Source organism: Aristolochia californica, unplaced genomic scaffold (assembly GCF_029961685.1).
Source record: "Aristolochia californica isolate CCGP_79_NKW_82.1479 unplaced genomic scaffold, dmAriCali1.0.hap1 SCAF_16, whole genome shotgun sequence".
NCBI lineage: Eukaryota > Viridiplantae > Streptophyta > Magnoliopsida > Piperales > Aristolochiaceae > Aristolochia > Aristolochia californica.
This window is the reverse complement of record NW_027181837.1, coordinates 6160467-6172502: the sequence shown is the minus strand read 5'-3', so window position 1 is coordinate 6172502 and position 12036 is coordinate 6160467. Positions and strand designations below refer to the sequence as shown.

Genomic DNA, 12036 nt, shown 5'->3' with positions numbered 1-12036 from the left:
TCGGTTAGCTCGAGTTCAATAATAATTTTAGGCTCAAAACTGGCCTCGGTTCCAGGTCAAATTCGAAATATTTAAATCTAAGTTCGGCTCAAACATATGCAGGTTCGGGCTCGGCTCGGCTCGATTCGACTCGATGCCACCCCTCTAACGGGTGCATTCGAAACGCGTCTATTGTTACTTCAAACGATGAAATGTCTCTTCGAAACAAGCGCGTCTTCGCTGTATCGTTCGCCAACCGGATCGGGACACCCGACCTCGGCGGAGTTACTGAAAGGGACTCCGAAGCATACCCGTCGCTGAAACCGAACAGCCTTCGATTTTTCTAACGAGATTTCGAGCCAGACGATTGGGAGTAGGAAAACCCTGGAGGCGCTAATCAGCGGGAAGCTTGTTTGTTTGATTTAATGGATGAAAACATGACGCCGCCGGAGAAGAAGGATCCTTCAGCTGCAGCATCGAGAGGATGGGGAGGCTGGGGGATTTCTTCGCTTTCCATGCTGTCGGATCTTCAAAAGGCGGCTGCTGTTGCAGCAGAAGAGATTTCTCGAAATGTAAGTTTTTTTTTTTTTTTGCATATTTGATGGCGTTTTCGCTTAGTTTGAAGTGTCTTGCGTTTCATTTTTGGGGGAGACTATTATTAGTTTTGATTGGTGCTGCATTTTTTGTGATCTTCGTCATTTTATTGAATTTTAAATTTAGTTTTTGACAAGATAGTTTGGAGATCGTCTAAGAGTGCATTCATGGCTTAACTTTGGTATTGAATGTAGCTGTACCAGTGTACTTTCTATGTGGTGATCAAATTAAGGGTTATCACTGAAGTCATCTGCCCTTCGTTATTGGAATGTATCCTACTGCTCAACATTTGAATGGGTTACATTTGGTTGCTTTTATCTTCCAGGCAGTTGAAGTTGCTAAAACTGCTGCAAAGGGAATTCAAGACATTCAGAATGTAGCTCCTGATACAGAAACTTTAATGGAGGAGGAGGAGCCTGAAAAGAAGACAGTTAATGAAGTTGAGAAAGAGGAGGATAAATTAAGGAAATCTGCCCTGGATAAGTTAGAAAAAGCTAGTGAGGAGTCTCTTCTGGGTCAGGTAAGCTGACAAATATCTGATTTCTTTTTTTTTCCTTTTCCATAACTGTACAAAATGTTCTCTTGTATGTGTTGTTTGTTAAAGTGAGGACTGGAATTATCGTCATTTTGCTGGAAGACGTTAGGATGTGAAATTTTGTCATTCTCTGTTATATTCTTTGAGGATCTTCATCAAGATGCTTGGAATAAAATATTTAAATTGCATGTAATTTTAATTTAATCATCTGATACTTTCATTGTTGTATAGAATAAATAGGAGCAACAATGTTGCACTGCCAACAGGTTTTGTGAGCGTGAATTTTATTCTGCTTAAGCGGTTTTTAAGGATGGTGCTTTTTGAGTGCAGGGTCTTAAGGTGCTCGATAACTCGGTGGAGGGCCTGGCCTCAGGTGCATGGCAAGCATTAGGTAGTGCTTGGAGAGGAGGTTCAAACTTGGTACAAAAGTATGTACATATGAACAAGTAGATTTTGAGTGCTGTATAATTTATCTGTTCTTTCAGTTTACCTGAAAAAGAAAAAAGAAATGACTGTGCTTAATATTGGGAATTTATGTTGTCTGCATTTTTTCCTTTCAAAAAAAAAAAAAAAAGATACACAACACATTTTCTGAGGGTCTTCTACTTTGCACATTGCAGTCATCTTCCGTGCATGACTATTGTTCTGTTCATTGTCTTTCATTTCTGTAATGGGACTTTAAAAGGTTTTTGCCTTTTTTTTTTTTTTGAAAACTTGGTGGCTTTATTGCCATATAAAACAATTGCACTGAGAGGGGAAGAAGATACATCCCTCAAAGTACATGAGGGACGGTTCCCATCACTAAAGAAGGATGAGAAGCACCCTCATTGGCTAACAAAATCTAAAAGATTATTGGCAGCCCTAGGTGTATGCTGTCATGCAACATTAAAAGTAGAACATAGAAACTTAATCTCTTTAATAAATAATGACATCTCCAAGGTGGGCGAGAGCACCCCTTCATTCAGCTTATGACTATAGCTGAATCACCTTCAGTAACCTCTGGAGCCTAGAAATTTTGCTTGAAATCTTAACACTTAGCAATAATGCACATATTTCTGGTTTAGAAGAGTCACACCTGCATTTTGGACCCTTGAATGATAAAAACAAAAAATCTCATGATCATGATTCCTAATCACTTGTTCAATGCCTGCGGCCCAGGATTTCCCAAAAGAACTGACCATCAAAATTGATTTTGAGTGATCCAAGAGGAGGGGTCCAAGCAACTAGTTGGGATGGGGGCTGATTTGAGAAGGTGGCCACCAACTTCCAGTGTCTTCTGATAAGAGAAAAAGGGAGAGAGGGTAGCCCTTTGTATGTATTAGTCCATAGGAGAATAGTCAAAAAAATTCTTTCAATGAGACTGCTAAGGAAAAAAATAAAAAGAAGTGGTCATGCCACTGCAAAGGAAAAACGAATTTTAACATATATTACTTTTGAAGCTGAGAGGATTGTTTAATGTGACTCTTACATACTTTATCGTTTCATTCTTGGAAAGGGAGGGGAGGTAGTAAGTTTTATGGCACTGACAATTTTTATTTCTTCTAATTATCAGGATTGAGAATTCTGCTACAAGCCTTGCTGTTTCAATTCAGAGTGGGGATCTGCCTGCTAAAGCTGGTTCTCTAGCACCATCTCTGATAGAGGTAAAATTCCAAATTCAGAGCCTTGTACCAAACAGTTTATACATAATTAATAATAAAATAAGTACTATAAATGACAAAAATCGGTGTACTTTTTATCTTTGTCGATAGAGTGGTAAAGCATTGACTACAAAAGGTATGCAAGTTCTTGAACATGTTGGCAAGGAGACTATGGAGCTACTGATTAGTGAGACTGGTATTGAGGTTGAGAAGAATTCAAAAGAAGCTGATCTGGAAACTGATGCTGGACAGTTTGAAGAAGCCACATTTGACCGATGCTTTTACATATATGGAGGACCTGAACAACTTGAGGTGCAACGACATTTCTACTTGTTTATAAACTTCTTAACATTTGACAATTCCTGCAATCAATAATTGTTTAAGATGGTTGATATTGCATTTTTTCCAGGAATTGGAAGCACTGTCAAACCATTACAGTCTTTTATTCAATCGGAGGAAAACAAAATTATCATCAGAACAGAAGTCATTTTATGATGCCACAGTTAAGGAAGTTAGGCAAATTTTTAGCTTGAATACTGAAATGGATGCTCAAATTGTGGATCCCGACAAAGGAAAGAACATTGAGACCATTGAAGGTGGGAGTGGTGATGAGATGAAAGTGTTGTGTGATGCAAGTGTCAACAAGGCAGCTGATATGGCTGCAGGGTAGCTACTCTTTGATCAAAATTTATTGTGTGTCAGTTTTTGAAGGATAGATGTTAATCCATGACTTGCTCTCTAGTCCTGGTCTTGACGCATAAACTTGTTTGCAGGTTTGCAGCTGCCCTAGGAGGACTAGCTGCTAAAGAAATAATTCAGTGTACTGCCGATAGACTTGAAACTATTCACTCAGAGGGTGTCCACGTATGTCACATGACAGACTTGATCACTACTCCCCCCGGGCTCTCTCTGTAACCCACTCACATGTACACATAGTACTTACCTTTATGTTTCTGTGCAGAGGCTTTCAGAACTATGTTGCAATGCTGTTTCTCAGCTTCTGATGCTTGGAAAATCAGTCATTTCTAATGCAAACAAAACACATGGGGAAATTTCTGAGGAAGATGTCAAAATTTCCTGGCCTGAAGATCCTGTTTCGAGAGCTAAGATCATAAGAACCAAGACACAGTCTATGACTGGAGACATAGAAACTGTCTCTGATAGTTTTATCACTGGTAAGGTTCTAGGCATTTTCACTGATGTTTCCAAATTAGTAACTGGACTGGATCACTCTTTATCAGTTTGCTTTAAGAACTCTTAACTTAATAATTTCTAGAAAATTTTGGCTCACTTATGAGAATGATTTTGTCTTGGTCAAGGGCATTGGACCTGTTACCTTTAACTGCTTTTAAACCAGCTATAAGTAGGTTAAATCTCTGATTGCCTTCTGAAAAAAAGGAAAAAGAAAAATCTTGTAACGCTTTTATTTTATGTCCTTCACTGACTTATTTTCCATACATGCTAGTAATACTATATGTGGATATGACTATAGTGTGAACCCAGGCTCTCATTTTGGCAGAATCTTAGCTTCTACTTGTCATGCTAGGTCTTCTTTCTTTAAGTTTTTAGCGTATTCATTGCCTCCCTCTGGGATTAGTTAGCTTGGGTCATGTCTGTAGTTTTGTTCTGATGATTCCCTTGTTACGTCCCAAGATGCTTCCCCTCACTGTCCTTTAAGATTAGTTGTTTCGATTGCCTTTAGGTTAAGCATTTTGTACACGTCTCCCCAATTTCCTTTCCCTTAGTTTATCCTTTTCCCTCTCCTTGTTTGTTCCTTTATTAGTTCATGATGCCACTCCTTTTCTTAGAAAAGAAGGAAAGCAAAAGAAAGAAAGACAAAAAAATTTGCTCTCCTTTCATTTGTATTACAGGAAACCTCTTCCTGGTTTTAAGATGAAATTTACATAAGTTTTTATTTCTGTTTTGGACATCCAGATAAAAAACATTTCAGTATATATGTATGAGAGTTGGTTTTGGAGAAATATAATCAATTAACCACCTCACATGCACACATCCTTCTGCAACCTCTCCCCTCCTCCTCCCTCCCCAACCCCGCCTGTACACATGAGTGCACTATGAACACACTGACACATACTCAATGTTGGGACTGGAATCCCTACTGCATTATCAATTATATCTACTATCTAAATTTTCATTCATTTTCAGGCATCTCTGATGTGGTTGAAGCCTATACAGTGGCCATGAAAGGTGCTTCTGCTGATGCACATGAAGGCCTTCCTAAAGAGACTTCAGTTCAGCAAAAAGCTGATGCCATCTCCAATCTTCTTCGGACCAATCAAACTACTGCCAGAGACAAGATCCAGGATGGACTTCAACATTTATCATTTGTAGTTATTTCCACTTCCATGCCCACTGCTGCATGAAACAGTAATTTTCAACAAATCCCTATCTTTTTGTCCATATCAAATTAATGCTGAGTTTTTGGTCATTACCAATCAACTGAACAAATCCCTATCCAATTAATGCTGAGTTTTTGGTCATTACCAACCAACTGAACAAATCCTTTTGTCTGATTCTTATTCAGAATTTTATTTCACTCTGTTTACCAAGGAAAATTTTTAGGGTGTAAAGATGATTCAACAATTTTCCATGTAAATCACCTAAACTGCTTTTCAGATGGATCACTCTAGAAGTACTTTCTTTAAGCATAATAGATACTCTAGTAAAATATGTTGATATTTTTTTTCCATATCATCGAAAGTACATAATTATTGTAGGTATTTTCCTAATACCTGGTATATTATACTTAGCTGTCTTAAATATTCTTTTTCTCTTCTACATAGTGGCAACGGTAAATGCTTATGAACGATTTATTCAGGAAACCTCTGAAGGTTGCGTTGGCTTTGAGCTCCAAGCTTCAAGCTTCTTTGTGACATACAAATCAATTGTCTTTTCGTCCTGCATCAACAAGTAGATGATTCTCTAGAAGGAAGCTATTTGCAATCGGTGTTGCAATTGTTGTGCTAGCATCAGGTACAATGTTCTTGTGTTTTATCCATATTTAGGGTTTTTTTTTGTTGGAAACAGTTAATGGTATACCCATTCAGCAGATTTTTTTTATTGTTGGAAACAGTTTATGGCTTTTTTATTGTATGTAGGGCTTTGAGGAGGAATACTCATCTAACTGTGTAACCATTGTAGGAACCAGTAGTTTGGATGCAAATAGTGACATGAAGAATTTCTTGGAGAAGGTAAAAAAACCAACAAGCCTTGCTATTAAATCTCAAGAAGACATACATGTGGTTTTTATTTTTTATTCTCAGTTTCCATTTTTCCTTGAACAAGCAAACTAGCCATTTGTAAAGCCATTTTAGCGAGAAGCATGATAAGTATTAATTAGTTAAATGGTACAGCACCTAGTGGAACTATTAGAATCTAGCTATCGTCTATACAAATTTGTTGAGAACCAGTGGGATTGTGGTTGTGATTGATGCATTCCATTCAATGATTGTTTGGCATGTCATGATCCAAGGTTACAGTGTGACTTTGATCAGCCTGCAGAGTTGCTTTTAACTGTTCCCAGCTCCATTCTGGCTATCAGTATGGGCTGTTAAACACAAGGCACTCTACTGATTGATATATGTCTCACTTAAACCGTGGATGTAACTTAGTCTTATCTTTATAAAACACATCAGCAAACTTTAATATAAACGAAAGGGCACATGGATGAGTTAATAAAAAAATGGATAATCTTCTTTGTTTTTACTCAAATGCCCTAAATTTGTTTGAAACTAGGGGTGGGTGTTATGTCGATTTGGTCTCTGTGAAGCTGGTATGGTGTTAATTGCCTAGAAGTTTGATTTAAGAATTTGACAGTGGGTCCGTCTCAATCATTCCCTTCCCCAATCATCGCCATTACAACAGAACAGACAGTAGCCCAACATTTATTAAACGCAATGCTTTGACAAACCAAGACCCCGTTTGAGTTGACTGAGAAACTAACACAGTGAAGTTACAGAGATTACCCTTCTCCTGCAACTGTTTCAAAGCTATATCACACCCAAGGGTTTTTGTTTTGTAATTCAGCATGTTATTATCTGGGTAGTTTATTCAGTAGTTAATCGTGTTCTACTTTAACCTTTCTGTTAGATTAAAATAATAAAGCTAGTAGGCAATAGATGCACGCCTAAATCTATTACTTGTCCTTTGGTAATCATTGCTAGATTTGAGAATTGGACTAGTTTAAGATTCTCTTTGTCATTTTGTCCCAAGTTGTCCCTAATCTTCCCATACTTCCCTCACTGAGGACCTTGAACAAACAGTCTTCCCCTGCCTTATTTCGAGTTCAAATCCATCGTCTCTGTTATCAACCATCCAATTCAAGGATTCGACCTCAACCCAGGACAGGGATGAGGTCACAGTGTAAACGAAGGAGAAATTTTGTCAATCACCACGTGGAATGAGGTACCTGTTTGTCGAATACTGACCTCGAAAGGGTGATTGAAGCTCTCACAGGATCCCACCGCCCGCGGTGGAAGTCGTTTTGGCCGCTTGCTCTTGTCGTCAATCCAGAAACTCGAATGTGCGGAGTCTGAACAGTGAGCAGCGAAGAAAGTCGATGTTGGCGCGAAAGGATTTTGTCTAACGCCGGGTCTAATCCGTTCCAAGGCGGTGGGCAACCAGGTGGGGTCCGTCTTAATTTCATGGGAGGATCAGCCGACACCGACTTGCTGCAATCAGTGCTTGGCACCGACCACTGCTTCATCCCGGATGGCGACGTCGCTCCTTTCATCATCGCATGTGATTCTTCTTCGTTGAAAATTCTGAAAAGAATGCTTCCTGGGGAGGGAACTGGTCCAGATTTTCTAAATCAACTTCTGGAAAATAATCATTCACCAAGACTAACCTTACTGGGCAGCGGTCATTCCTAAAATCGTGCATGTTTCGATCAAATCACATCAGTTTATCAACAGTTTCAAACAACCATCAAAACCTCTTTGTCAATTATTCCTGCTTAATTAACATAAATTAGCTTCATCTTTCCGTGTAGACTTGTACAGATTTATACATGTATCTCCCTTGTAATACTGTTCTGACCATCATTACATTTCTGTGTAAAATGTCGGTCAGGGAAGAAGTGAATCGAGTGTATGAAAATCCAAATCTGGACCAAAATGAACCTCAGACAAACCCACTAGGGGGCTTCACAGTACCCTGCAGAGATTCTCCCAAGACTCCGGTCTTCGTCGTCCCAATCCCAAAACATGTAATGTACGAACGAGGGGGGGGGGGGAGGGAAAGCGCGCGCAGACAGCGACATGAGAGGGTGGGGAGGGGATCAGGATTCAGGAGCGGTGCCGGCCTGCGCTCCCGGTGCGCGTGCTCAACCCACTGTCAAAGCCTCACTGAACTGAACCCACTGGTTGGACAGACAGCCACGCGTTAAGGCGAGTCGCTGCTGCTCAGAAGCGCAACAGCCCATCCAGTACAACACCTGCAGTCGCCGCGACCGAACCGGTCCTCATCCCCCCAACAATCAGCAACCACGCAGATTCTATGCCACAGCTGCTTCTGCCGCTCGCTGCGTATATGTTCACGGCGACCGAGAAAACCGGCGGAGTGACTGAGACAGGCACAGTGTGTGTGATGTTAGGGTTTAGATAAAGAGTACTTGAAGAATCTGATGCGGACTCGACGGGGCTGCCGGGAACTCCACTCCCGCCTCCTCCAATTATTGCTCCCCACGCTGCCCGACATTAATTATATTGTCCCTCCTTCCTCCCCTCCGCCATTTTTTACGCTTCCGCTCCTCTCTCTCTCTCTCTCTCTAAACCCCTACTCCGTTCTCCCTTCTGAGTTTCCGCAACGTTTTCCCCAATAAAACAAAAAATCTCTGCAATGAGGGCAAATTCGTCTTTTCGTGTTCTGTAGAATAAACAAGTAATTATTTGTGTCCTCCGTACCTATACCTAAATCCTTTCGTACAAGCGTGCCTGTTCCCACAGTCCACAGGTGGAGAGACCGATATTGACTCTTTTCCTAATCGAATTCTCGGTGGGCCCCATGAGATAGCACTCTTCGCCATCCCCCGCCGCGTGTTTGGGCCCATCAAAGTTTATACTATCTAACTTTAATTAGTTAATTAGAAAAATAAACTGTGCTTAGTAGTTTAATTAATTTTTTTCCTGGAACAGGCGAATGGGCGGTTATTAGCGCAAATCCAGCGGCGAGGTGTGGGGCCCGCCTGCTGGAACTATACGACAAAAGAGAAGGGAAGAGGAGCCCGGAGAGTGAAGCGGAACCGGGTTCGGGGTTTCGACAACCCCGAGGCACGTCTCACTGTCCATGTCTCTCCCTCCATAAAACCCCTGCTTTGCTCTTTAGAGATCTCCACTCTCTGTGCCTTTCTACTCTCTCTCTTGGCGTCGACCTCTGCTCCGGTTTTCTGCGACGATTAACAGCGAACGTGGGTAGAAGGGAAAAAGAGGTGAGGAAAGAGCCAGCGATCATGCCGTCGGAGTCGGGCGACCGTCGCCAGGCGAGAGTCACGCAAGCGCCCGCCCAGGAGGAGCACCTCCGCTGCCCGCGGTGCGATTCTACCAACACCAAGTTCTGCTACTACAATAACTACAACCTCTCGCAGCCCCGTTACTTCTGCAAGGCCTGCCGTCGCTACTGGACCAAAGGCGGTGCCCTCCGGAACATACCCGTTGGCGGGGGTACGCGGAAGAGCGCCAAGCGGTCGCGGACCATGACCACACCCTCCTCCGTAGCTTCCTCAGACAGCTCCCCGTCCCTGTCGCTCCCATCCATCCCCTTCTCCGACCCCGACGTCCGGGCCCCGGGGGCCGCCCTCGATATCAACTTCTCCGGCAGTTTCAGCTCGCTGCTGTCGTCGTCGGATGGCGTGCCGTCGGGCGCCCCGGGATTTCTAGCGTTGGGGGAGCCGATTTTCGGCCGCGGGGGGTACGGTCTGGGACTTGGTCACGGACTGGAAGATGTGGGGTTCGGGCTTGGCCGGGGGACCTGGGCAACTCCGGAGATGGTAGAAGCTGGTGCAGGGAACACGTGGCAGATGTCCAGCGGCGGAGACGGCGGTGGGGCCTTCGCCGAAGGTGGAGATTGCTTCGTTTGGCCGGACCTTGCAATATCGGCGCCGGGAAAAGGTCTGCGGTGACGTTTCTCGTTTCTCTCTCTCTCTTTTTCTTGCTGGCTTTTCTCCCAGTGGCATCCTCATGAATATCTCGGATTTTGGAGTCAAACAGTCGACGATCATCATCTTCTTCTTCTACCCCTCTTTCTTTCTTTTCTTTGTTTTTTTTTTTTTTCGTTCGTGAAGAGAAATGAGTGTACGTATCTAAGGATTTCTTTTTTTTTTTTGTCAGAATTTTAGGTAAATATTTCTGCAGGTTTTTTCTGTTTCTCTCTCTCTTTTTTTTTTGTTCTTGAGTGTCTGGTCTGTAAACGGGTGACTGCATTGAAAATCTGAAACCATTACTGAATGCAAAACAGAAAGGTATATCGCAGTGCTAGAAGCTGCACCCTCCAGAAAACGAAAACTCATCGAAATCGCACAACTTATCAATCGCAACTCATATATTATAAAAACTCCAGCCCTTGGAAAGCCCCTCATTATCCACGAACCCAGAAAGCAGAGTAGCGGAATGTTGCAGCAAATGTCGGTTTTAGAACCAGGAGCATTTGTGATATTTTTTTTGAAAGATAAAAAGCTGGAAGCAGTAGCAGAGGGTGGGTACTAGGATACAAATTTAGGAGGCGCATTGGAAGCTTCAGAGGGCCCAATGCGGAAAATCAGTCGGCTTATTGGTGTCATTTCAATCTGAACCTGAGAGGAAGGCTGGACGATACAAATTTAGGAGGCGCATTGGAAGCTTCAGAGGGCCCAACGTGGTGCCATTTCGATTTGAACCTGAGAGGCAGGCTGGACTGGTGGAGAAGCATCCAAGGAAAATGGAGGGCGTGGGGCAGAGCAGAATATAAAGTATGTTGGCCAGGGCTTAGAGTTGGTAGCTGCTTGGTGTGGTTACGGCCTACGGGGAAAGGAATTTAAATAAATAAATAAATATATATATTGTTCAGATGTTGAAAACAAAATGTACAAGGTTGATGGAAGATAGGGGCCTTGACCATATTTGGAGTTGGGTGGTGTAGCGTCGTCTCCTGAAGAGTACAAATATCTGTCCGATCACATGAAATCAATTATGGCTGTCTTGTGACGGTTCTCCCACGTGCAAGTGATCTCCTTCGTGTGGATCAGGTCACAGCCACGTGAAGTGTGGCCCCATTGCATTTATGGACCTTTTACAAACATGTGGTTCATTAAATCTGGGCTGGGCCCATTTGTACATTTAGTTATGACCGTGTGAAAAAGCTCTCAAGGCATCCAACGGCCAAATTGGATTCATCACAGTGTGTGTTTTTTTCAAAGACCCCTAAGTGGCTATGGAGACTTTTGAATCATTTCATTCCAGGTTCACTTCCCACTTAACCCTATAAAGACAGCCTGAATCACTTTTACTCAATATTAACCATCTTTTCTCACTTGGACTAGGAACCAATTCGGAGTCCTGACTTCTGAGTTAATTCAGGTGAGTCAGGTCGGGTTGCCCCGAGTCACCCCTCCATCAAATCACCAAGTTGTGAATCTATGATAGTAACTAGAGCCGGGTTCTGCTCCATGCCAATCCAAATGCAAAAATAATAGATCATTCACCTCAGAGAGTCATATTTAGTATTTCAGAGAGACCTGCATCAGTGTTTCACCTCCAGGAAGAAGATGACAACACCTAAGCTTTCGATTAGTCATATATGGCAAATTCTGGATCTAACATTGTGCTACCCCTGTTCATAATAGGATTAATCACCTTATTCCTGCTTTCTGCACAATTACCATACAAACTTTGGTTGACCATCCATGTTGGCTTCTCAAATTTGTCGTAATACTTATCCGAGTAATGATTAGTACAACCACAGTAACTATGGATCTCCCTTGACAAAACTATAGGCCTCCTCAACAGAATTAACAGAAGTATGGATCTCCCTTGACAAAATGATGGAAGGCGGTAAAGACTATGCCTCCAGAGCTACTGAGAAAAAAAAAGGAGTGTTAATGTCTTCAAATCGGAGCCAAAGTGGTGAAGGAAATTTTGCCACTCAAGAACACAAGGAGTTCAAGAGATAATAGGCAAGGAGGGGTCCTCCTGGATATGGTCAGGGCGTTGCAAGACTCGGGAGGTTAGAGATCTGGTGGGAATTATGGATAAGGAGGGGGTTCAAGTTATGGCCAGGGCAAGCTCCGGGCTGGGA

At 42.4% G+C, this 12036-nt stretch overlaps 2 protein-coding genes across 2 annotated transcripts; both read left to right on the top strand.

Annotated features, from left to right (window-relative positions):
* Positions 1-201: 201 nt before the first annotated feature.
* On the top strand, positions 202-6114 carry LOC137953377 (uncharacterized). Its single transcript, XM_068800745.1, has 11 exons — positions 202-551; positions 899-1093; positions 1439-1536; positions 2661-2751; positions 2860-3060; positions 3158-3414; positions 3522-3612; positions 3710-3923; positions 4915-5136; positions 5588-5742; positions 5911-6114. The coding sequence occupies exons 1-9, from the start codon at positions 405-407 to the stop codon at positions 5130-5132; spliced, it is 1512 nt and encodes a 503-aa protein (XP_068656846.1). The 5' UTR covers positions 202-404; the 3' UTR covers positions 5133-5136; positions 5588-5742; positions 5911-6114.
* Positions 6115-8953: 2839 nt separating this feature from the next.
* LOC137953406 (dof zinc finger protein DOF3.4-like) lies at positions 8954-10572 on the top strand. The gene has a single exon (XM_068800796.1). The coding sequence runs from the start codon at positions 9218-9220 to the stop codon at positions 9884-9886; it is 669 nt and encodes a 222-aa protein (XP_068656897.1). The 5' UTR covers positions 8954-9217; the 3' UTR covers positions 9887-10572.
* The last annotated feature ends 1464 nt before the right edge of the window (positions 10573-12036 follow it).